The 27,481-nt window shown below is 36.9% G+C and overlaps 2 protein-coding genes across 8 annotated transcripts in view; both read right to left on the reverse strand.

Moving 5' to 3' along the window:
* Dgkepsilon (diacylglycerol kinase epsilon) overlaps positions 1-27,481 on the reverse strand; it is a 156,195-nt gene that overhangs the window by 128,508 nt on the left and 206 nt on the right. For all 7 annotated transcript variants that reach the window (XR_013003243.1, XR_013003242.1, XM_076391866.1 and 4 more), the window contains exon 2: positions 27,209-27,417. Coding sequence is in view for 5 of the 7 variants with exons in the window: in XM_076391866.1 (XP_076247981.1) it covers positions 27,209-27,373 (165 nt within the window). In the remaining 2 variants the exon portion in view is untranslated. The remainder of the gene's footprint in view (positions 1-27,208; positions 27,418-27,481) is intronic.
* LOC143187652 (uncharacterized) lies at positions 6,819-8,055 on the reverse strand. The gene is made up of 6 exons (XM_076391895.1): positions 8,028-8,055; positions 7,774-7,783; positions 7,634-7,694; positions 7,463-7,524; positions 7,400-7,412; positions 6,819-7,356 (listed from the first exon to the last, which is right to left on the reverse strand). The coding sequence occupies exons 1-6, from the start codon at positions 8,053-8,055 to the stop codon at positions 6,988-6,990; spliced, it is 543 nt and encodes a 180-aa protein (XP_076248010.1). The 3' UTR covers positions 6,819-6,987.

The following is a 27,481-nucleotide window of genomic DNA, read 5'->3' on the forward strand; positions in this document are numbered from 1 at the left end:
TGTTACAGGTGTATCGCTATGTAATATATGTATCGCTATGTAATGGACGCTGAGGTAAACGGCCAAAAGGTAAATGTTTACTGGACACTGGGTGTTCGAATACGATAATACAACGGATTACGGCGATTCGATTGGGTATTGAAATGGTTGAGGAATCTCGGATAAAGTTGCGTGGATTCTCTGGGATGGGGATAAATGTCGATTGGAGGGCGAAAATGACGATCAAAATCGGGAAGGTGATTGCAAATGTCGCTGTCATTGCCGTTGGAGCCAAAGGAATGCGGTATGAGTTGATTGTAGGACAGGATTTCATAGATCAGAATCACGTCATGCTAATTAAACATCGAGATCAATTGATAATCAAAAGTTTGCGTGCTACTGGCGTTATGGAACCACATAGGGTGAATACCTGTACAGTGGAAGCGACACTTGATATTAACAAAATAAACATAGGTAATATAATTGAGAAAGATCGAGTTCTTTGTAAAAACCTGTTAGCGTTGTATGCAGATCGAATCACCACGACAATGAGTACATTGGGCAGAACAAACCTTGTGAAGATGAAGATTAAATTTACCAGTTGTGTATCATCCATATCGCATGGCAGAAACGGAGTGGGCTGTGGCGCGAAAAATGGTACAAGAATTGCTTGAAAATGGGATAATCCGGGAGTCGGTGTCGCCTTACACGAGTCCGATAATGTTGGTAAAGAAGAAAATGGGCGATTACAGACTCTGTGTAAATTATCGAAGACTAAACGCCGTAACCGTGAAGGATAAATATCCTCTGCCACTGATTGAGGATCAAATTGACCGGCTTGGAAGCTACAGGTATTTTACAACGATAGATCTTGCTTCTGGTTATTACCAAGTAGCGATGAGCGAGAGAATCCATTGAAAAGACCGCTTTCGTTACCCCTGACGGTCATTATGAATTTCTCTGTATGCCTTTCAGTTTAACAAACGCGCCGACTGTATTTCAACGCCTTGTAAACACGGTGCTAGGATCACTCAGCAATACTATAGTCTACCCGTATATTGATGATTTCATTATTCCGTCAAATACAGTTACACAGGGATTAGAGCATCTCCGGCTTGTATTAGATCGATTACGTAAAGCAAATGTAACGGTCAAGTTAAGCAAATGTTCGTTCTTGAAAACTGAAGTAAGTTATTTAGGCCGAGAAATAAGCGCAGAGGTCGTCAAACCAGGTCGGTAAAAGGTAATTGCAGTACTTGATATGCCCCATCCCTAAACGGTCAAACAAGTACGACAGTTTTTGGGATTGTCAGGGTATTTCTGTCGTTTCATTAGAGGATACGCGACTTTATTGTTGCCGCTAACTTCTCTTACTAAAAAGGATACGCCTTGGATATGGGGTGAGGCGCAAGAAGAAGCAGTAAGGAGGGTCAAGGAGGCACTTACTATGAATCCGGTCCTGACGATTTTCAATAGGTGCATGGCGCACCGAACTACATACAGACTCCAGTTCCCTCGGGGTAGGTGACATTTTGTTTCAGTATGCAGAAGACGGAACTCGTCACGTGGTCGCATACTACAGCAAACAAGCAACGATCGACCAGCAGAAATACCATTCGTACGACTAACCACGGCGGTGGTGTTTGCATTGCGGCATTTTAGAGTTTATTTGTTGGGATTATATTTTACTATTTAGACGGACTGTAACGCTTTGCGTATGACGCTTACGAAAAAGGATTTAATTCCACGAATTGGGAGGTGGTGACTTGAGGTGCAGGACTTCTCGTTTGATATCGAATATCGGCCGGGCACAGCAATGCAACATGTTGATGCGCTGAGCCGAAGTCCAGCTAAAGATATCGACATTTATCCCGTGAATTTGACTGAAGCTGATTGGATTGTGAAGGCACAGTTGTAAGACGAGCAGCTGAGCCGGATTTGTTAGATTTGTTAGATAACATACGCACCAATGAAACAAAACAGTATTTCGATAATTATGTGCTAAAGAAAGGAAAGGTATGTCGACGATTGGAAAACGGACGCACACCGTGGGTCGTGCCACGAACGGCGCGTTTCCAGATATGTCGTCTGTGTCATGACGACGCTGCACATCTGGGGCTGGAAAAAACGCTAAAACGGATACGAGACAATTATTGGTTCGCGGAGATGAATTCATTTGTTAAAAAATATGTTAACGCGTGTTTGAATTGCTTGTATTATAAACAATTGGGACGACGAAAGCAAGGAAAGCTGTATTCAATCGAGAAAACACCACTACCTTTCCACACATTACACATTGATCACGTTGGACCGTTCGAAAAAAATCGAAAAGGTAATCGATATCTGCTGGTGATCGTGGATGGCTTTACGAAATTTACTATAGTAGAACCAGTGAAAGACACAAAAGCTAAGCGGGCAGTGAAAAGACTATTAGATGTTATACACCTATTCAGAGTACCTCACCGAATAATAAGTGATAGAGGCACAGCGTTCACGGCGCGAACTTTTCGTTTTTTTTGTACGACGTACGGAATCCGTCACGTCCTGAACGCAGTGGCAACTCCTCGAGCTAATGAACAGTGTGAGAGGTAAAATAGTACTATCGCGGCATCTCTAGCTGCTGTGACCGCAGGAAAAGATCTGGAATGTTGGGATGAGAACGTTAAGCAAATACAGAGTACATTAAATACCACTCAGAACAAGGGTATCGGAACGACTCCGATAGAGGTCTTAATTGGATGTAAGACGAAACATCCAGCTGAGACATGGATACCACAGGAGGTGCATGACGAGATGAAACAACTGGATCTAGGTGAATTAAGTGAAAAGATTACCTCGCACATAAGGGAGGATCAGAGAAAGCAAAAGGAGCAGTATGATAAGCATCGGCGAGAAGCGAGACAATATCATAAGGACGATGTTGTTATGGCGGAGATCACTGCTCAGAGAATGACAGGAGACAGTAGAAAATTACACGCTAAATTTAAAGGATCTTTCCGAGTGACCATGGTCCTTGGAAATGATAGGTATGAAGTGGAAGATCTGAGAAAGGGAGGACGTCGGGCAAAGACGGTAGTGGCAGCAGAACATTTGAAACCTTGGGTTGCAATGGTGGAATAGAGGATACGAGGCGCACATTATCCGGGAAAGTGTTTTCGTAACACATCGGTCACATCGGGGACTTGAATAAAATTGGATTTTGGAATTGAATGCTGATAGAAATACGTTTCTCATGTTCTAGAAAACAGCGTGATGAAAATACTCGAGGACGAGCACAATTGCAGGTTGGCCGAATGTTAGGAAGACTTTATATTCGGACGCAGGCGATAAGACCGACGAACCGATGACAGACCCGACTAGCGTGACGCCAGGCCCGGTCGTAAATTAACGGCGGGCACTTGAGGGGATAGTTCAGGAATAACGAGGACTTATCCAAGAAGGAAAAGGCATTGGAGCTTCACCCTCAAGATTGAGCAGACCTCGAGCTTAGCGTGCGAACCGTACCGAAATTGTATTCACGGACATATTTAGTATCTTCTTCATTTTTGTCTTACACTAACCACTGAAGAATGGAAGTTCACAGAAGAATTGGTAAACTTACTTGAACCAATAAAACAAGTCACAGATATAATGTGTGGAGAAAATTATCCTACGATATCACTGTATTTTCCAATGTACGTTGGATTGGTTCATGTATTTGAAGAAGACGATATAAAAGACGGAATAGCTAATGATATACGTAAATAACTATGCGACGAATTAAAAGTAATTTTATTTTCTTTTTAACAACCTGAAGAATATATGCAATTAATAAAACAATAATATATCATAATATAAATCATAATATATACATACAATCATAATATAGAATATTTAGAGATGCGTTCCGATCCCATTATTAAAAATGAAATCATCATGCAATCGATGTTGTTGAACCCTATATACAGGGTGTTTCTAAATTCGTGGGAAAACTCGGAGATGTAAGTAGAAGACAAGGAAATAAACCGAAAAGTTCATATGCAATATTCTCGGAAACGCTTAGTTTGTTAGTTATACGCGGTTTTATATTTCGTAAAATACCGATATGCCAGTGGCCCATCCCCTTTAAAGGAATAGGCATCTCTGGGCCTAAGTGAGCCTCTGACGACTCGCAACGCATGTCGAGAGATACTTTATCGAATGGAAAAGCATAGTTTCTAATTGAAAATACTATTGATATTTATCTACGATTAAGGGGTTGCTTTGGCATTTTTGAAAAGTCGAAAATTTTGCTTTCTCATAAAGGGATATCTTGAACCTGTTTAAATAACGTGGAAAAGATTTCATACTAAAATATTAAAAATGAAATTCGGTTTGAATGCCCTGTCATTTCTCAAAATGTTTCAAAATGTATTTTTACATGTAAACTTTTAACGCGACTCTGACTAGAGTATTAAAGAAGAACGCTGTGTGTGAATAATAACGACTTACCATATGTTTATAATCGATGTTCGAAATGGCCTCCACCCTCACGCAAACACATCTCTACTCTTTTCCGAAAGTATTCCTGAATTTTCAGAAATATTTCCGGATTCGAAGATATTTCTCCGCATGCATTCAATATTCTGTCTCTTAATACCTCTATCGTTGGTATTTCCTCCTTGTACACTAATGCTTTTAAATGACCCCATATGCAAAAAATCCAAGGGATTTAAGTCCGGTGATCGAGCAAGCCATTTGATTGGTCTTTCGCGGCCGATCCACTTGTTTTCAAATATTCTGTCCAAATGTTCTCTTACTCGCGCACTGAAATGAGCCGGTGCTCCATCATGCATGAACCACATATTTCTTTTTATGTCTAAACTACTGTCCTCTAGCAGAGAAGGTAAACTGTCCTTTAAAAATTGTTCATAATGCTGCCCTGTTAAGTGACGTGGCAAATTGTACGGGCCTATTAATTTATTGTCCAAGACTCCAAGTCACACGTTAATACGAAATTGTACTTGATGATTATTTGCAATAATCGTGTGGGGATTTTCGTCAGCCCATGTATGCGAGTTCTTAAAATTAATTAAACGCTCGCGTGTAAAACTGGCTTCGTGGGTAAATAGTATCCTTTGAACGATGCTATTGTCTTGTTTCCACTTCTCTTGAATAATTCTACAAAATGTGACATGACGGGGATAGTCCTCTTCTAATAATCCTTGCACACGCTGCCAATGATAAGGGTGTAATCCCTGCTTTTTTAAAATTCTCCACGCTACCACGTGGGACATGTTCTCCCTTCTTGCTATTTCACGCGTACTCTCAGAAGGATTATTTTCAATTGCCCGCAAAACTGTTTCCTCCGTAGAAACGGTCCTTCTTGTTCTTGTAGTCCCCGCGTCGCTACCTTTTCTGTGAAACTGATCAGTACTGCGTAACCACTCCACAATTCTTTGAAATGTTTTGTAGTTTGGTAATTTCCGATTAGGAAATCGCTCTCCATAGAGGCACCTCGCCTCGCACCCATTCCCATCGGCGTTATTATTCACACGTAGCGTTCTTCTTTAATACCCTAGTCGGAGTCGCATTAAAAGTTTACATGTAAAAATACATTTTGAAACATTTTGAGAAATGACAGGGCATTCAAACCGAATTTCATTTTTAATATTTTAGTATAAAATCTTTTCAACGTTGTTTAAACGGGTTCAAGATATTCCTTTATGAGAAAGCAAAATTTTCGACTTTTCAAAAATGCCAAAGCAACCCCTTAATCGTAGATAAATATCAATAGTATTTTCAATTAGAAAGTACGCTTTTCCATTCGATGAAGTATCTCTCGACATGCGTTGCGAGTCATCAGAGGCTCACTTAGGCCCAGAGATGCCTAGTCCTTTAAAGGGGATGAGGCCACTGTCATATCGGTATTTTACGAAACATAAAACCGCGTATAACTAACAAACTAAACGTTTCCGAGAATATTGCATATGAACTTTTCGGTTTATTTCCTTGTCTTCTACTTACATATCCGAGTTTTCCCACGAATTTAGAAACACCCTGTAGTATAAAGACAGGCTTTTAAAATATGAAGACAGAAATCATGTTATTAATTGCTTGCGGGAAAGTATTTTATGTCCAGTAGGAAACAAGTATAATGATAACAATAATTATCAATCGAAATATGATGATAAAGGTACGTCTATACAATTATTCATAATCTTTAAATTATGACGGTTATTAAAATTTTGCAGGAGAACCCAAATCAAAATTATCTATGTTTTTGGACAATACGCTCGGTAATAAGAACACAAACCGCATAACAGGCATCTTTGTCACAGACAGAGACACAGAAATAAAAGTGTATTTCGAAGAAACTACAATAAATAGGAATATTAATATTATAGGCTGGTGAAACGAAAATTCAAAAAGATTTTCTATACTACCAGTTGCTGCAAAACGTTACATTGCTGTACCAAGCACACAAGCAACTAGCGAAGGCTGTTTTCAACAACTGGAAATATTGTTACAGTCAAAAGAACCAGCCTGTTACCAACACATATAGAGGAATTAGTTTTTTTACACGAGAATTTAAAATAAAAGTATGTATATCTTATTATTTGATATACTAATTTCGTTTAATATTATAAATATAAAACAGCAAATTTTGCCAAGTGATCTTCAAAAACCGAAATAAAACATCTAAAACTATGACCATATTCAAGAAAACAAGACACGTTTTTGAATCCCGGCATTTTAAGAAATTCCGAACATTTTCGAGAATCCCGAACATTCCCAGGAATCTCAAGAATTTCAAGTTCCCAGTCTCGCACACCACTACTGGTTTGCCGATACAACCGTCGTATCCTGCCAAACCTTTTTGCAGCAGTCGCCTGTGTTTACCCACGTTTTGTCCAAATAATATATTTTCCTTCCTTCTTCTCTATATTTACGTATTTGTCTTAAGTAACTTCGATGTCATTAAATAGTATTCTTTCGTTCTGTTAACACATTATTCCTCTTTCGCACATCATATCTAACATTCAAATTCTATAATATTCTGTATAAAGTGGTCCGAGTGTAATTCGGCAACTCTGGATCGTTATTAATGTCTACCAGAATTTTTTTAAGTATTGGAATCTCTTTCCGAAACCAAAAATCATGGATTTCCCTACTTATTGCCATCTTCATAGTTTCGTCAGTGGGTACGAAGATCGTAGTCCTCTTCTTTTTCTTATTCGATGAATTAACTTTTCTCTCTTTTTTATAAGTGGCGATTGTTCGAACAATGATATTCCTGCCTATTCCGGTTTCCATCACTAGTTCCTTTATGACTGCCTCGTATTTCATTTCCGGATTTCTTTTCTTTTTTGCCGTATATAGACAAATCAGCATTTTCTTTTGTTCACTTCCAACCCACTATAAACATTTTTTGAACAGAAATGAAACTCTAAAGCTTTACAAAATATGTGACACTTAAAAAGAACGAAAAATTAACTTACCTTTCCTTTAGGATTTTTTATACCGAGTGCTCAGAGATTTGAGGCTTTCACGGCCCGGCATCTGTTTTCGGGTGTAAGCCGTGTCCTTATGGAATTATATTCCCAACGTTTCGCCAGCATTGCAGCTAACTTTATTAGGGCGTCAAGAGACAGACTGATACTGGTGTGTGCCTTGGGGTGTTCTGTTCTTATACCGGAGTGTGTTTATGTTCCGGATCACTGCTCACCAATCGGAAGGTACTTTTAATTCGTGAGCTGAACAATTAAAAAACCGGGAGGAAGGAGCTCCAGATTGGGTTCAGGTGGTAGCCTGTATCCCTGTTGATGTTGTTACGAGCCGAGGGCTAGATAGTCTGACCGAGGGTCAGGGTTTTTGGAATATTGTTATTGTTTCGTGGACAAACCAACGGGTAACTTTGCACTCGTTGGGAACCACCTCACGGATGTGGACGAACCAGTGCGCAAAGGCCAACACCGGGAGCCACCTTAGGTTTTAGGTAGGTTTTCGTAGACGAACCGACACTCAACTTGGTGAGTATCGGGAGCCACTAGGATGGAATAAAGACTGTGGACGAACCAGCGAGTAACTTTGCACTCGCCAGGAGGCACGGGACATGGCCGAACCAGTGCGCAATGGCCAACACCGGGAGCCACTTGTAGGTTAGAAAAGGGACCTTCGCAAGGATTGCGAAGATGTTAGTATAACCTCATAACTTTTATAATATATCTCGAATATTTGTGGAATCGTTACGCGTTCGCTTCTTATTGGATTTAGGAAAGGTTTTGATTGAACTAATTCCAATTTAACAAACCTTATAAAAATGTATATTATTACACGTTTAAGTTAGACTCGAAGGAATACAATTGTCGATGAGTTTACGTATCGCGGAACTAAGTCCTCTCTCTCTAGATTACGCACAGAGGTATGCGGGGGACGCAATCGTTAAGATTACGTTACAGTGAATTTACTTTACGTACTGTACTCTATGATTCTGCTCGAAGGGGAACTAATGCTCGATCTTGCTTTCCACTCTAAGCCGCGTACTAAACTCGAACCGGATTAGGAATGAGCCCGCTAGACCGTGTCTTAGCCTTTTTATAGTCAAAAATCTATGGGAAAAATGGTGGGGACTCGGCTGCATCGCAGAGTTTCCGAGAAAAGTTGAATGATATTAGTTTCAAAGAAATCTATTAATTGGGTGCAACGGAAATGCCTATCTGCCCTTACATGGTGACTTCCAGGCAAAGTCAAAGGTCAACGGAAGGAGCTTTGAATCGAGCAGTTTCATAGTTACTTTACGTAACTCGTCTGGACTCGTAACAATGTTATTAGGGTGTTTTAATATCTCCAATGATTCACGGTACTTTCTAGGAAAGTATCCTTTGGTTCTTGCTATAACTTTTGTTTCATTGAAGAGGATCTTATGTCCTATTGCTTTCTAGTGTTCGGCAACAGCTGATTGAATGTAGCCCAATCTGGTGCATCGCCCATGTTTTTTGAGCCGTGTGCTCACACTCCTCCCTGTTTCGCCAATATAAACCTTTCGGCCTAAACAGGGTATTTTGTAAACCCCCACTGATGATAGTCTTTGGGAGAGGCGAACACCTGTTTGATTTTTGCATGGGCGGTGAAAATGGTCCTAATATTGTATTTCTTCAGGATTCTGCCAATACGGTCAGTGGTGCCTTGTATGTACGGTAAGAAGGTGGTGTTTTTCTTTATTGTCGGAGGTGGATGGTTTATCTACTGGATGCAGGATTCTTTCTATTGTGCGATTTATCTTGTTCTTGGAGAAACCGTTCTGCTGAAAACTGTTCCTGATGTGGTTGAGTTCCTCGGGAAGGTGTTCTTTTTCGGAAATATTGATAGCTCGATGTATCAGGGAACTAAGTACCGAGTTTTTTTGGGCTGGATGTTGATGGGCCTCCTCCCATCACGCGTCCTCCCATCACCATCCAGCCCAAGAAAACCCGGTACTTAGTGATCCGGAACATGAACACACTCCGACATAAGAACAGAACACCACAAGGCACACACCAGTATCAGTGTGTCTCTTGACCCCCTGAAGAAGCTAGCTTCAATTCTGGCGAAACGTTGGGAATATAATTCCATAAGGACACGGCTTACACCCGAAAGTCTCAACAGTCAGAACTATACCGAGTACATTTGACAAATTTGATGATCCATCCATTTCGATTGTCAAGTAATATTATTACAGTGAAAATTATAGTGAATTATATAGAATTGAAAATTATACAGAATGAATACTATAGAATTAAAATTATATAGAATTATTATAGTGAAAAACGAAAAATGAAATTAAATGATAAAATACTAATACTAAATTAAACGCAAATAGTGAAAACATTAATAAAATAACACAAAACACGAATATATATAATACTAATACTATAGAATACTAATAATAATGTAATATAGAACACAAATATAAACACTTTAGTAAGAAAAAAATAGAAAAAATAGAAAAGTAGAAAATAATATCGCCTATCAATTCAAAACTTATTTCATATCCTATCCGTCGCTAACGCTCAAGGAACTGATTATCCGTAAAAATGGTGAGACCCTCAAGGGCCCCGCAGGGGATGCGTGGGTAAGGATGCGCTTTGAGGAAATAGCACCAATAACTAATGAGGGTAGACGTCAACTCCGCAAAACATGCGAAAACTGGTCAACAGGCGAATTCTTTCTCTCATAGAACGGAGTTTAGACGAGAATTTGTTTGTCGAATAAAGATAATTTCTTTCGTGAAGTTCCGTCTTGAGAATGGAATAATCTATTTATCTTTATGCATAATCTTAGTCAACGATTTATTTAACTTCGCATAATCTTCGATTGCGTGTCGAGGAGTCGGAGGCTATCTTGCATCTTACAATGTAACATTCTTCTATAATCTTGAGAAGAGTATTAGGAGATTGTTGAAACTTTGTTTCTGAAAATGACTGTAAAAATGTTTGTCGTTGGACAATGTTACATCGTAAGGTGCATGACAGTCTCCGACTCCTCGGCTCGCTCGCGAAAATTATGTGAGGTTAAATAAATCGTTAACTAAGATTATACATAAAGATAAATAGATTATTCCACCCTCAAGATGAAACGCTACGAAGGAAATTATCTTCTTTCGACAAGATTTCGAAAATTTATTCGAATTGTTTTTAGATGGAAATCGAAAGAATAGAAATTGCCCCCGCTCCCGCCCCCACCACCGCCACCGCTACGCTGGCGCACAGTGGGCCGGATCGTAGATTGTGGTGACATTTTGGCAAAAAATGAATTTGCTCATATCTATATCTAATCAATTTGTATTGTTTTTTAAAGGTCTATGGACTATTAAAATAAAAGAATTATTAAAATTAAACAGAATTTGTAGTTGAAATGAACATTCGAAGTTGAACATTCTGAAAACTCCATTTACCATTAGAAAAGTAGACTTCTCTTTATTGTGATATCCTGATGATCTTGTTTGACATTTTCTATCTATTCTTTTTTCTATAATAAAAAGCATTCTTTCCGATTAAGAAGCAGTAGTTTCGACTAAAATTATTGCAGTAAAGATATTGAAAATATATTGTTTAGTGAAATACAGAATATTTTAAAAGTTCTTCATCATTGACAAGGAATATCTTTTGAGTCCCAAATAGTCACGCATTCTAACAAGTTGGAATGTTTTCAGGATACTCTCCTGTACATAATTCTGTTAAGATCGCTTCTTACTTTATCCTACTTCACAAGTTATTACAATGTTAAGGGGGTACGATCAGATATGTCAGAGCGGCGACATTACCGACAAAATTAGGCAAAAACAGGGGTTTACGGCCTGACACTTTTCGTCCTTATATGAGATGATTTTAAACTGGGAATGGGTTCATTCGAAAGAAAACAGTTTAATGCAGCGCAGTCCACTCGCGATTTAACGAAATTCTACTGATATTTAGTAATACGAGTGTTGTAAAGTAGAGCAAAAATCTACCATTGACAGGTATGGAAATTTAAGCATTTTTATGTAATTTAGAGAGTGTTTTGATCGAAATCGCGAGTTGACTGCGCTGCGTTGTACTTTTTTCTATCGAATGAACCCTTTCCCAGTTCAAAATGTTCTCATATAAGGACGAAAAGTGTCAGGCCGTAAAACCATACAACAGTATTGCTTTTGGCTGGGTTATCGATAAAACAGAGCAAAAAATGTGACAAATTTAGTTGAGCATTTGCAAACCAGGCGACGCCTAATTTGAAAGACTGCCGATGTGAAATCGGAATCTGTGATACCCAAATTAACGATGCGAGTTACTGAAAATTTCCCCCTCCACTACACACGCCACCTTAGGAGTCGCGTGTACGTGAGCTCGGCGCTTCGGGCCACTCCGGCCATATTCGAAAAGTCAAAAGAGAACGCAAGTGTAAAGTGAACCTTACTCTCTCGCTCTTTAAATACTGTCCAAGTTGCCGACAAACGACACAAACCGCGCGCGATATTTTCATTTGTCCAGACATATTTACGAAAGCCCGAGAAGACAAGAATACGGAGCCCGTCTTTTGCTATCATGCAGGTTCAAATCTGTGACTTTTTTATTTCATACATAATTTTTAGTAGCTTTTTAACTTTAGAATTCCTCGCTTCATATATTACTTCATTTATAAAATACTGTAGAAAATGTAATTCATATTTTAGCCACACAGATAGCCATAAAACACAGTTGCATCGTTCTCATTTTTTTACAACCAGTCTTTTATGGAATGAAATAATAATTTGAGTCATAATAATATAAAATCAAATTTATATAAAGATTGGAATTGTATATTAAAATTACTTGTAGAATAAAAAAAAAGTTGCAGGTTTGAACGGGATCCGAACTCGATCAATGGTAAAGACATAGATGACAGGTATAGGATCCGTGCATCTTGACGTTCATCATTTCATTACGGTTACGAGGTGAGATTGTGAGATCCTATACACGTCTGATGTCACAGTTACATTGTGTATAATGAAGAAATAAATGCAGTAGATCACATGTATATTCAAAACAGTCGTGTGCATTTGGATACACCACCAGACATGCATAGGGAATTGAAATATCTCAATACCGTCGATTAGCTGTTGCGATTTCGAGTAACACTCGGTCATGTTCGGCTCGTGTTGTATATCGCATCGCTCGCTCCTAACCTAGCGCGTTACCACTTATGTATACATACAGGGTGTCCCGCGTAACACACAAAAAAAAAACACAAAATTAAAAAAGTGTTTACATGTCATTTGCATGGTATAAGGGGGAAAATTTATTGGCTATGACAAATTATCTTTTAAATTATTATTTTCAAAGATATGATAATCAAGTTTAGTTTTTTAAATAGAACTATATACTTTTTTTTCAAATCATTTTGTAGTGCGTTTCAAGATAAATTTAACGACATAGAAATTATGTATCTGTTTTCAAATGGTTTTCGAGATATTGGATACGAAAGTTTAGTGTTTTTCAGCACAGGAAAACCTGCTCGAGTAGAGAGCACCGCAGGAAATCTCGCCTACGCGTCAAGTGCCACATGCCATACATTGTTCCTTCAAACCAATACGGGAGGGTCTGCTGTAGGAACAGTAGGCCCAAATTCTGGAAATGGTTTTCCTGTGAACCTGACTATCATATCTTTGAAAATAATAATTTGAAAGATAATTTCATCTAGCCAATAGATTTTTTCCTGTATATGTGTAGATACAGTAATGTTGCCGACGAGAGCTGTTTCGTCTACACGGACGAGAGCCGCGGTCTATCCCCACTACCTCGTATGATGAGTGCCTCCGTGTAACCAATTCTTGGTACCATCGCGTACGAGCTCGATACCCCAGAACAAGGCGGCCATAAGAAACAAAGATAGCATTAAGGATTTAAATAGGAAAAATTGAAGTTTCTCATTCGCAAACAGATTTTCACGCACGTAACACCAGTAAATTCCTTGTGCTCTCCCGATGAAAATGATATTAAACACGACAGAATTCCGATTATTTATAACATACATAAAACTTGATTTATAGAAAGAAAGGTCACGTTCATTTACGTATACAGTAATGTTACAGACGAGAGCCGTGCTCGGGTCTCGTAACGGCTCTTGTCGTGTGAACGAAACGGCCCTCGATCGTATTATTACTGTATTTAGAATCCAACGATCCTAATCCAGACCTAACTCAAAATATACATACACACATACATATATATATTAATATTTCTATTTAAAATTGGTTTGAGTTTCATTAGTATCTACTTATATATGTAAAATAATATATACTTCTATATTCTATATTCTATGTATATATAAAAAGGATGAATAATATCTAGCGAAATAATAAATCGGAAAACGGACAAGTCAGCTCTTTCTACAAATTAAGTTATTAAGTATCTTTATTATAAATAATCGGAATCATGTCGTATGTGATATCATTTTCTTCGGAAGAGCACAAGGAATCGATTGGTGTTACTTGCGTGAAAATCCGTTTGCAAATAAGAAACTTCAATTTTTCCTATTCTTAATCCCTAATGCTATACTTGTCTTTAGTAACGTCATTGATTTCGGGCATCGAGCTTGAGCATAGACGGTCGAGCGAAACCCTTTTTTTTGCTTCTTCGGTCGTGCATCAATTATCTTGGCGACCGAGAGTAAAGGAAGCCAAATCGACTACCAGTCACGGACGAGAGCCGCGACCAGACCCAAGCGCGGTTCTCGTCTGTAACATTACTGTATATGTATACGTATACTTATGTACACGTACACATATGCGTGATCTTCATATTAATATAATAACGATATTTGGAAAAAGTGTCTATCTCGAGAAAGGCATCGACGTGAGCAAACAATGAATAATATGAATGTAGTGGTATTTAGAATGTGACACTTGTAAAAGTTATACACATACAAATAACATGTGTCGTTTGATAAATACCACTACATTCACACGATTCAGTGCTATATTGAATCACAGAAAATATCTTAGCAATCGGAAACATCGCGCGTGGCTCGTGCCGCTTGCAGGGATTAGAACAGTTGAATATGGAGTTTCAAGACTGAGAGAGTAAGACTCATATTCGCACTCTCTCTACTTTCCGCAAATGTCCGAAGTCGGTCGCGAAGCGTCGAGTTCACGTACACATAGCTCGTATAGTAGTGTGTGCAGTAAAGGGGGAAATTTTCTAAGCTACCTCCCGAATTCGAAATCATAGAAAGGCTCCATCTTGCGTTCATCAAGCAGCCACGTGTCTGTGGATAATACTATTTGTGTAACGAAAACTGTAATAGCAGATACCGACCTGGCAATTTCGAAATGTCACGTGACTACCGTACCCCCTTAAGGCGTATTCAGTGGAGATTTACTCAAGGATAAAATTGTAATTGATGTGGCAACAGCGTGACAGAACTTATCAACAAAATAATAACATTCCTAATTAGACTACAATTTGTGTGAAATTGGGTCCTGAAACGAGTGGCTTTACGAAAAACATATGTCTTTATAATATTTTGTATAATGTCGATTCCATTTACTAGTTTTTGGATCCGATCTGATCCAAATTTGAATAATGCTTTTACTCGTAATATACTATATAGTAGTAAATGACCTTCGAACTGACAAAATTGGTACCAATAATAAATTGGTGAATTGAGCTCAGTGGTCCAATTGTAATCTGTGAAAAGGTATACGAAAATTAAAATTATTTGAAATAAAAATTGAAAACAAAATAAAAAGCTACCAAGAGATTCGAACCCAACACCTGCAAATTATGAGTAAATGTCTAATTCTCATTCAGCTAAGGTACTTTCATGTAAAATTAGTGGATTAAACTACAATTTAGGAACAATTGCAATTGTTCGTATATAGTAGATAATAACTATTGAAGGATAATGATTTGTAAACCATGTTTACTTGCTACATTTTCATCGATGCTAGGGTCACTCACACTGAACCTCTCGTACTGTTTGCAACGAGTGCAAGACACTGCGAGTATTTATTACCAATGTTATTATTTATACATTTACTGAATAATAAACAACATGTATCATAATATAATGACAAACACATTATAGGGATATATTTTTTTTGTAAAACCACTCGTTTCAGAGCTCAATTTCGCACAAAATGTAGTCTAACTAGGAATGTTACTATTTTGTTTACAACGTAAAAATTCAAAATTCTATTTTTGCCGCATTTTGTGTTTTAGTTCATAGTACTTGTACACAAATTTGCAAAACGATCGATCAGCATGTAGTCAGTGAAAACAACAACAACAATATACTATTTTTTAATATATTTTTTAAATAAATTGATATTTTTAAAAACTGTTTACATAGGTGGATTCGTCGTTCAAAAATACACATTCGCCCAATTTACACCATTTTGCTACACGTACTAGTTTTCGAGATATTAAACGAAATATATTGTCCACCCCCAACTTTGGGGGTGGTTTTTGACCCCTTTACATGAATTAGAACCGATAAAAAAAATACGTGTCGAATATTTTCGGCTAATCTACAATCCTGCAAAGTTTCATCAAAATCGGAGATTTTCGCCTTGTGATGTTCTCTTATTAGTAAGAATCAGAATCTCGGCTGGAGCTGGATTCGTTCGAGTTTTCCTGATGGGCAGAATTGTAATATGTACATGCATATATGTGGCAACAGCGTGACCACATTTTCAATACCTTTTAGCAACTAAGCCTTTCTTGCGTCTGTATTTGTGTATTTGATGAATACGCCATTCAGCTGTCAAATTCTAAATTACATTTATCAACTGATCTGTATTTTCATCGATGCTGATGGTAATATGACCAAATTGCTTGAGATATACCATCAACGCTTCTAACTAAACGCTTGAACTATTTTTCTGTCAAAACGGGTGCACAACGCACATTACGCTTTACACCTTCAAGAAGCGTTAAATTGAGGAAAACAGCATTTTCACGATATAGTGCTAATTCAAGGAAGGGTGGTCTGGTGTGCTATGAGTGAAAAAAACATTAAATCGTGAGATATTTGCAAAAATGTCACTTCGGCAGTCATCTTGCTAGTTTACAACAGCGTCTGTTTCATGCTTACAGTTTGTAATTTTACATTTTTCACAACGTATAGTGTTTATTGGAGTTGAAACGGACCAAACCACCATGTCGTGAAGTCTACCCGTAGGTTTTGTACCCGCGAAAAATTCATTTATGCAAGTGTCGAGACGTAAAACGTAATTTGCAAAACCGTTTGTCTCTCTCGTTCATCGCGTATACGTGTATGACTTTCTTGGCTTGTGTGAGCGCACGCACACAGCTCAAAACACAAGGAGTGCCCCCTTAAGTATTAAAACGATGGTAATTATACAGGGTGTTTCTAAATTCGTGGGAAAACTCGGAGATGTAGGTAGAAGACAAGAAAATAAACCGAAAACTTCCTATGCAATATTCTCGGAAACGCTTAGTTTGTTAGTTATACGCGATTTTATATTTCGTAAAATACCGATGTAACAGTGACCCATCCCCTTTAAGGTCAGTGTCCAGGCTTCGACGAGGCCTCGAGCTGTTAAAGGTCTAAGCATTTCTGGGCCTAAGTGAGCTTCTGGCGACTAGCAACGCGTGTCGAGAGATATCTCATCGAATGGGAAAGCAAACTTTCTAATTGAAAATACTATTCATATTTATCTACAATTAAGGGGTTGCTTTGGCATTTTTAGAAAGTCGAAAATTTTGCTTTCTCATAAAGGGATGTCTTGAACCTATTTAAATAACGTGGAAAAGATTTCATACTAAAATATTAAAAATGAAATTCGGTTTGAATGGAGAAATATCTTCGAATCCGGAAATATTTCTGAAAATTCAGGAATCCTTTCGGAAAAGACTAGAGATGTGTTTGCGTGAGGGTGGAGGGCATTTCGAACATCGATTATAAACATATGGTAAGTCGTTATTATTCACACACAGCGTTCTTCTTTAATACTCTAGTCGGATTTTTAATATTTTAGTATGAAATCTTTTCCACGTTATTTAAACAGGTTCAAGATATCCCTTTATGAGAAAGCAAAATTTTCGACTTTCTAAAAATGCCAAAGCAACCCCTTAATTGTAGATAAATATCAATAGTATTTTCAATTAGAAAGTACGCTTTTCCATTTGATGAAGTATCTCTCGACATGCGTTGCGAGTCGTCAGAGACTCACTTAGGCCCAGAGATGCCTAGTCCTTTAAAGGGGATGGGCCACTGGCATATCGGTATTTTACGAAATATAAACCCGCTTATAACTAACAAACTAAGCGTTTCCGAGAATATTGTATATGAAGTTTTCGGTTTATTTTCTTGTCTACTACCTACACCTCCGAGTTTTCCCACGAATTTAGAAACACCCTGTATAGATTAGGGGAGCCACTTCCGATTTCAATGACCTTGAAATATGTTGTCAAAGTCATCATTCTGAACAACTTTTCCCTATACATATAGCCGGCGGTCTCATTTAGTTTTCGAAATATTCGCAAAATGTTTTCAATATTAAAAAATGTGATCGGAATTGGTCTGGGTTAGTTTCATTAGCGGGGAGAGGTTTTGGGAGGGGTTTTGGGTTGGGCGGCAGCCCGAAAACTAAGTGTCTTATAAAAAACTATATGCTGTATTTTCAGTTTAAATATTTCTACAGGTAATAGAATCACCTTCTTCCTAGTTGTATGTACCACAGGCCCTCTCATACCTTGTATCCGAGTTGAACATCGTTCGAATTAAATTTTATTTGAATAAATGTTTAAAATAAATTTTTATTCGCAGGATATTCACAAGATATATACACATATTTCCTTCAGATCATTCTCTAAATTACATAAAATTGCTTGGATTCCACGACTATAAACGGTCGATCTTTGTTCTACTTTATAACATTCGTATTACTAAATATCAGCACAAGCTCGTTAAATCGTGACTAGAGTGCACTCGACTGAACCTTTTTCTTTCGAATGAACCCTTTCCCAGCTCAAAAACTTCTCATATAAGGACGAAAAACTTCTTACATAAGGACGAAAAACTAGCTCCTGTAAACCCATGTCTCAGTGATACTTTTTGCTCGGTTATCGACGAAACAGAATAAAATATGTAACAAGTTTAGTTGGGTTTGTGCAAAGGAAGCGGCGCCTAATTAGAAAGGCTGTCGATGTAAAATTGAAATCTGTGATACTCAAATTGGCGACGTGCGTTACTGAAAATTTCCCCCTCCATTGCACACACCATCAAACCAACTGCGTGTACGTCAACTTGGTGTTTGGGACCACTTTAGACCGCTTCAGGAAGTTAAAAGAGAAGGCGAATATAAACTGAAGTTCACTCTCTCGCTCTTAAAACTCAAACGCTATCCAAGTCGCTGGCAAGTGGCACGAGCCATGTACAATCTTTTGGACTGCCCAAATATTTTCACTTTCCAACTTACAATTAGAAGGAGACTGACTCTTCGGTGGGATCCTCAGAGGGTTGTATGAAATTCTGAAGGATGAATCTAGAAATTAAACGGTGACATTTTGTGAAATATCTCATGCTAATGTGTATTTCTTGATAACAATTAAAACAAATCTATAGACAGATTGTATTAGGATATGTGGTACAACCGGGAAGGCATGTACATATAAAATGATATGTTTCATACATGTATAAACCTCGGGGATAGTCAAATACACATATATCAGACGAATTATTAGAAACAGCTTTCTCGAAAACTAAGTATCTTATACAAAGATTATATTCTTTACTTTCAATTTCATCTAATCACCTTCTTTTCAATTGTACTACACGCACTGCCACATGCTATATGTTGTGAAGTTAATAGTATCCTCAAAATAAGCAGTTGCGTAATTGCGAATGATAGTTTGATTGTAAATGACGCGTCCCAGATGTTCGATACCCAGTCTGGAAAGAAATTTTTCTTTCCTTTTTAAATATTTAAATTGCTTATAACAATATTTTACAAATATCGCAGTTTTTTTTACACAAATTTTCATTCATAAATACATATTTAACACACATACTTGAACTTTTTTCTTTATGTCTTATCGAGAAACTTTCACTCCTTGGACGTAATGTCGAAACACACAACGCAACGCCTCCGTGTGTATGTGATCCATTGCATTTTTTTCTCATGTGGTGGGTGTGCTTGTGTGCGGTTGTGTGCGTTGAACGCAGAGGTTGGTTGCAACGTCAGACGTATTATTTTAAATCTCCATAAAACCTACATACGCATCTATATGTATGTACATGTAATATGTACATCCTTATCTTAGAAAAAAGTTCAAATATACTTTTTAAATATGTATTTATGAATGAAAATTTGCACAAAACAAATGCAGTATTTGTGAAATAATGTTATATGTAGTCTATAAATTTTAAAAAAACAAAAAAGATCTTTCCATACTAAATATTGAATGCAGGATCTATCACTTAGAAAGAACGTTCCTAACAACGTTCATTCAGAATGCTATTATTAATTTCCAAAGATATCTATGTGGGACACCGGAGAGCCGTAACGTCGAAGCGTGACGTCATGCGTGCGTCGGGGCCCGTCGCGGCAACGCGAAAACGCCCGAGGCGAGAGCACGTCGCGGGGAGTCTGAGAAAATATGGCAAGCGACGCAAAACCGTTGTATCAATCAATCATTATATTGCATTATTTTTCTATTAACTGATGTTTATTAATATCCAACCTCACCATTTCTATCCCAGATATTAGGAGAAATCCTACATCTATATAGACTTGTTTTGATTCTTCATCAAAGATAGACATAGAGATATTCCACAAAACGCCATCACTCCTAGACTCATCCCCAAAAATTTCATACACATCTCTAAGGATCGCACCAGTAGCGGCTTTACGCACAGGCGGTCACCCCGGGATCCGTAATACAGGGTCCCGAAAAATATGTATGTATTCATTATTTCGCGAGAAATTCCGTACTGATAACAGTAGAATTGAACAAAATAGCATTAGCAACAACTACCAAAAATTTGAAGCAAATTCAATGAAAGTATACTCACAATCAGTTATTGTTAGCGTTTCGCACCAAGAGTGTGGAATATAGCTACATTATTATTGCGCTAAATGTGAAACAAATGTCACATCAAATACTTGATCCATATATTCTTAATTTTATGAATATTTAATATTGTATAAAAATAAACAATGCATATTGCCCATTATTTGTTTACTACAATGGGGCTTCAAAAATTTGTGAGATCTCGGAACTCTTGACGAGTAGATCAACCACTGCCCCCTTTTAACAAATCGAAAACTGAAAATATTCGAGCAATTAAAAAGATCGAGCGTGGCTCATGTCGCTTCTGGCAACTTGAACAATTGAATCTTAACGTTTCAAGAGCGAGAGAGTAAGGTTCACAGCATTCTTTCTCGAGTTTCCTCAGCTGTCGATGCGCTGAGCTTACATACGCGTAGTTCGTGTTATAGTACCTATAGTGAAGGAGAAAATTTTCTAAGTCGCGTTGCCAGCTCGGAATCATAGAATGTTTCTATTTCGCCTTTATTAGATAGCTACGTGTTCGTAGGTAGTGATATTCCTGTAATGAAAACTATAACAGCAAATACCGACCTGTCAATCTCGAAAAGTCACGTGGCTATTCCCTTAAATACACTTATTAGATGTGCATTTATAAATGAAAATTAATATTTAAAAAATTGCAGTATTTATCAAATTAGTCTAAGTGCAATAATATAAATATTTAAAGAAAAAGAGAAAAGGGCCTAGCTGAATAAGGAGGTCAAAAGTATCCCCAAACTAAATTCAACTTGCGATAGGTCATTCGATAGCTTATCAGAAAAAACTAGTTTGTGCCAATTTTCAACCCTCTATCTCAAACTGGGGGGTAGTAATGGAGGTAAACAGAAAATCACGTTTTTTTGGAAATTACTCGTATTCTATTGAATAAAAAAATCGACAAAAAAAGAGATATTTCAAACACCAAGATACATGCTGCAGAATTTTTTGAGATTTTTAAATCGATAATTGAAGCTGTGAAAAATAAAAAACGGAAAAATTGCCAAAAAACGCGGATTTCGCATTGAAGCATTCTCAGAACTATAATCATATTTTTACAGTAAATACATATTATTGTTACTAGTGTAACGAACCGTGCGTCGTAGTATATAAGACGTTTACAGATAGAGCGGCTTACCTGTGAACAGGGAGTAGAATTCGTATGGTGTGCGGTTAAGAAATGAATTTGATAGACTATGATTTCTCTTTAACACTAAACCTACACCATGCGCGGTCAAATGACTGTTTTTCAAATTTCGTTTAGAATTTCTCGTATACAACTGTTGACGAACCGCCCGATGTTCGTATCAACGCGTTATTTCGCGAAATTAATTTTGAAATAACTAGTTAACTCTATCACGAACGCTTGATAGGGGAGTCGTTCCCACGAATCGGTTGGGACTTTTCGGAGATGTCTAAATGACTCGTTAGTCTTTCTCCTGATCGGTTGAATCGTATCCTTCTTCGTTCGAATCGTTTCGGTCTTCGTTCGAATCGTTTCGGTTGTTCGTTCGTATCGTTTCGTTTCGTTTCTCGTTCGAGTCGTTTCTGATTTTGTCTCCGGAGTTCGATTCCTCCTCAGCTTTTCTTCCCCCGATTCGCGCGTTCGGAGGTGTCAAAGTTTTTTGGGCGTTGGCGAAAGCTCGTAATCGATTTGTCTATCGACCTGAGAAAGGAGGATCCCCAGTCGCTCCGATAGGGGTGGAACGGCTCCTCCTGGTCACTCCGCGGCGGTGGTGGTGGAGGAACCTCTCCCTCAGGTCGAAGGTTCGCGAAGACTTGGGAGGAAGAACGAGCCCCGGAATAACGCGGCTCGAACGGGCCCACGCGAGTGTTTTCCAGATGTTTTTATGGCGGTATTGTCCCGCGAGTCGGCGTCAACCCTCCGATAATTCGAACGGACGATGAGTTGGCGTAACGGTACCGACTGCGGGGCAATACAGCCTTCGATGTTTATATCTCGGGAGGAACACGCCGCTCGATGAAAGCACGAAATTGTTTTATGTTTTGCTAGATGTGGAACTTTCGAACGGACGACTCAATAGACAAATTGTCTAAATGAATCTCGGATTCTCACATCTGGCAACAATAAACAACGATTGCCTCGCCGAACGGAACAACAACGTTACTGTATCACCATGTAGCTTATTGACTTTTCCTATAATATACATACAACCCATTTTTCAATATTCACAACTTTCTTTAATGATTACTTCCCGAAAAAAATTTATAGCATGTCTAGTCTATCACGAACGGTCATTTAACCATTTGAAAAATTGATGTTATTTACGACTATATTCTTCGGAAAGCGCACTCCTGAAATTGTTTTACAGAGAGCATCAAAATTTCACAGTGTATAATAGAAATTATTACGTGGTATAAGTGATAGTTTCGACAAAGTCAACAGAGCTAACAATATTTTGTGGTATGATTTACAATTGTTTTTTCTTTTTTTTTATTTCTGGTCTCAATGTTTTTGCCCCGTTTGATTTATATATTTATATTTTAGTTTTTACTTTATCATTTGTATATTCATCCTCAAAAATGTCAAGACATTCGAAGAATATCAATTTATTAGACAAAATAAATAATATTGACGAGGATTGTTCGGAAGATGATCAAGAAATTTCCGATATTGATAATGATACAGCAGAAAATAATTGTGATTTATTTAACAGCAATACGGACGAAGAGAATATTTTGAATATACGAATGGGACAAAAAAGAAAGAGATTTATAGTTAGTTCCCAAAATGAAATGAGGAAATGAGGACCAGAAAAATATTTTGTTTACTATCGAATTGTCTAAAATCTCTTTCTATATTAAGATATACAGTATGTCCCACGAAATCCTGGACAGTCGATTATTTGCTAACCTATTAAAGATACGAAAAAAGTTTTTATATGAAATTGAATGGCAAGAGGGGGCTGATTTATTGGCCGTAACAATTTTTTTTATCATTATTGTTTACAGAGATATGAAAGTTAAGTTTGGTTTTTTAAATGGGATTATATATATTTTTTTTTATCAATAGATAGTACGTTTCAAGACGAATTCAGCAAACATTAATATACAGGGTGTAACAAAAATGTCGCAGTTCCTTAAAAGGGGTGATTTAGGGGGTGATTTGAAACAACTTTTTCCTTAGCGAAAATGTAAGATGAGGCTTCGTTAACGAGTTATTAACGAAAAACACCGGCCAATGAGAGCGCGAGTTTGCCGCCCGAGCGACCGCGGTAGCGTTGGGTACGCGCGCTAGATGCTACAGTTGTACTCCGAACAAGAAAGTCGTCATACATCGAAGAAAATAGCATTAGTATGAAAACTGAAAGCGACATAATAAATAACACCGAATCCTTTTTTTGTTTATCACTTGAAGTGAATAATTACTTAAAATCGAGGAAAACTACGTGCAACGTAAAAATACGAATATGTAAATCTCTTATTCGCATAACGTATAAACGAAAAAGCAATACAACGAAAAATAAAGGAAGAAGAGAACAAACTTCACCTGTAGTTTGTAAACCTGTGTCACTGGGTCACTGTACCGATCCTGGTCATCGACTGTCGAAATGGTTTATGCTAGGGCACGCGTTTAGGTAATTTATGGCTTTATTGCTTTGGTTTCGAAGGAGACATGATCTCGGAGTGTCCGAACAAAGAAGGTCTGAGGTGCTTAAACTACGTGGGGGGTACAAGGAGCTTCTTTGGAAAAATTCTACCCTGCCATAAACCATTCCAGAGGTCGATGACCAGTATCGGTACAGTGACCCAGTGACACAGATTTACAAACTACAGATGAATTGCATTTAATTCATTAATGATTATTATTTTTTAAATCTAACGCAGACTACTTTCAACGTTTCTATCTTCAACGTTAATTCTCCAATTCTCCGTTCATTTCTTTTGTTGCATTGCTTTTTCGTTTATACATTATGCAAATATTTTCACACTAATGTTATTTCCTTCGACGCATGTCGACTTTCTTGTTCGGAGTACAACCATAGCGCCCAGCGCGTACCCAACGCTACCGCAGTCGCTCGAACGGCAAACTCGCGCTCTCATTGGCCGGTGTTTTTCATTAATAACTCGTTAACGAAGCCTCATCTTACATTTTCGCTAAGGAAAAAGTTGTTTCAAATCACCCCCTGAATCACCCCTTTTAAGGAACTGCGACATTTTTGTTACACCCTGTATACACCTTTTTTCAAATAGTTTTTAAGATATTACGCGTAAAAATTTACTGATTTTAAAAAACAAATAAACATTGCTCTTTCATCGGCCAAAGTCGAATATATGGCTGCTTCTGATGCAATAAAAGAAGCGATTTATCTAAAACGTGTTCGGTTGGAATTAATTACAGTTCCTCTAGCAGCTGTTAACATTTGTTGCGATAAGCAAAGCACTACTAAAATGAGCAATAATCTTGTATTTTATGGCCAAACACATAGATACGCTACTTTATTCGCGATGCAATGGATAAAGGCAAAGTTAGTCTTCCTTAGGTTCCAGCACAAAATATGATTGCAGACGTTCTAACAAAAGGATTAAGTCGTATAACATATTTAAGGTTTATAAAAGGCTTAGGTTTAAAGATAAAAGAAAGCACTTAAAGAAGAGAATTATTATCTCTACAAATAGGTTTATTTCTCTGTTGTTTGCGAATTTTATATTTTACTTTTATCGTTACCAAAACAAAACTTTTTCTTGATTAAATTATATTAAGTTCTTTTTTTTTGTTTAAACGAATGTTATTTGCGGATTACAGATAAGTGTTACGAATTGTGAAACTATCGAACGTTTAGCTAATCCGTTCATGACAGTCGTCACGGTATCTGTAGGCTCAATTGTATTACGTGTATTTTTTTCCGTTTTTCTGTCTCTTCGTCATGTACCATATACGCAAGTAAGATGTTCTTAAAACTCTCTCATTATTTTCGTTCAAAGAGTCAACCTGGCAAACTTGAAAAGTCACGTAACTACCTTACCACCTTAATTTAGACAAAATGAAAAATTCAAATGTTCTAAGATTCACAATATTTATGTTTATACAATACATTTTGCATTATTAATGCTAATATTATTCATCAAAATTTGTCTTTGCAGCCATTCTAAGACTCTCTTAGATGAAAAAATAAAAAGGATATCGCACATTCCTATCCCTTTCTCTAATGCAAAATATAATTAGATCAGATATTTCATGATACATTTTGAATTCCATTTAAGCTTTCTTACTAGTCCCATAAACATTTCAACATATGCTTTTTACATTGTACATTCACATAGTAAGATTGATAAGAAACTAAGTCATCCTGTTTGGTCGAAACTTTTTATTGCAATATTGAGATCAAACTTTACACTAAATACTACTTTTTACATGGACCCCTAAAAATTTATGCATTTGACATATCGCAGCACAAGTTTCAAAATTCCTTCCTAACAAAAATTTGACTCTTGCTGTTTAAACCATTTTCAGACAGCAAAGAAATTCTCAAACTCTTGCCATGATTAGACAAATGTGTTAATCTTCTTTGGAACTATGTAGAAAATCAGCACTTAGTGTAAAATTCATAATACAGTAACAAACAAAACTTACCTATAATTACGTCAGATATTGCCAATTTTTGGTGTACTGTAACTGTGCGAAAAGTAGTTTTACAGTAATTTTCCTAGGGTCATTTTAAAGAATAAATCCTCTATCTACAGATTTTTAAATTGAATTTTAATGAAATTTTCTAAAACGATTGGGAAAGTGAAGATGCTTGTTTTCTAAAAGATTATGAAAATTCAAACAGTTGCAGTTTTCTTAAAAAGATTTTTTGGCAATTCAAATCATCATGAATTGCAAGGACATAGTCTTATTTTTTTAATAATACCCATAAAAGTTATTTTATGATTTTTTGTTACTATTTTATTTCACTTTGAATGAAACTGACTTTCACTGACATTGAAATATGCAAGATTACTTTTGATTCTACTTGTTGTAACTATATGCACTAACCTGCATTCTACTCGTTTTTATTCATTACAATGAATTTACAAGGTTGGATTTGCATCCTGTGTTTTCTTGAGTTTGTATACTGCTGTACCACTAAAACACTTCATTCAAAGTGAAGTAAAACTAAAAATTCTACATCAACTGGTAAGCGATTCAATGCAGAATAGAGGTAATGTCTACAAATGAATGGTAATTTGATGAAAACTAAAACAGTTTGAATTTTTCCAACTATTCAGAGAAAAACCACTTTGTCTTCTCTGCTTACTTCCTTACTGTAGTAATATCCTCGAGGAAATTCAGTTTAGAAATATAAAAGTAAATATAAAAGAGGATTAATCCTTTAATCAGAAAAAGGTTCTTCTACGACTTCTTATAACATGGCAAAGTTTACGACTAAATGCAACAATACAGAATTATTTAAAAATTCTGTAGTTTTTGAAATGTAAAATGCTACTGTATCAACTCATCTAATATTCCTATATGTTTGATATTTATACAATAACATTTTCAAAAACTACAACATTTTTAAATAATTCCATATTAATGCATTTGGTTGAACTTTTTGCCAGGTTGTAGTTTGAATTTTTGTATTTAGTTGCAGTAAAAAATTTTGACAAAATAGGGAATCTTAGTTTTTGATTAACCCTTGCAAATAGTAAACACAATTCAAATAGGAATAAACGAAGATACAATAATACTTGCATGTGCATTGCATACATACCTTAGTTTCTTGTCTAATAGATTTCCAATTATGCTTTTTAGTAACATCTCTAATGTGAATATGAGGTTCTCCTACAAGATATCGGAAAAAATTCAACGTAAATATGAAAAATATCATAGTAGACAATGTAGGCAAAATAATGGTAGTAAATCCGTCTCCGAACATTTCATTAATCAAATTTTATTCTTTTCAAAATTGCTGATGGTTCTCTGTGAAGTAAAAAGGCATGTTAAATATATTGAATATACAAATAAAACTTATACTTCGAGTTAT

Source organism: Calliopsis andreniformis, unplaced genomic scaffold (assembly GCF_051401765.1).
Source record: "Calliopsis andreniformis isolate RMS-2024a unplaced genomic scaffold, iyCalAndr_principal scaffold0133, whole genome shotgun sequence".
Taxonomy (NCBI): domain Eukaryota; kingdom Metazoa; phylum Arthropoda; class Insecta; order Hymenoptera; family Andrenidae; genus Calliopsis; species Calliopsis andreniformis.

Excerpts from the sequence above, each read along its gene's own strand:
- LOC143187652 (XM_076391895.1), bottom strand. The coding sequence starts at position 8,055 with ATGTCCCGTGCCTCCTGGCGAGTGCAAA. Across the intron at positions 7,525-7,633 it reads CGGAACATAAACACACTCCG|GACACGGCTTACACCCGAAA; the intron begins GTATAAGAACAG and ends TAATTCCATAAG.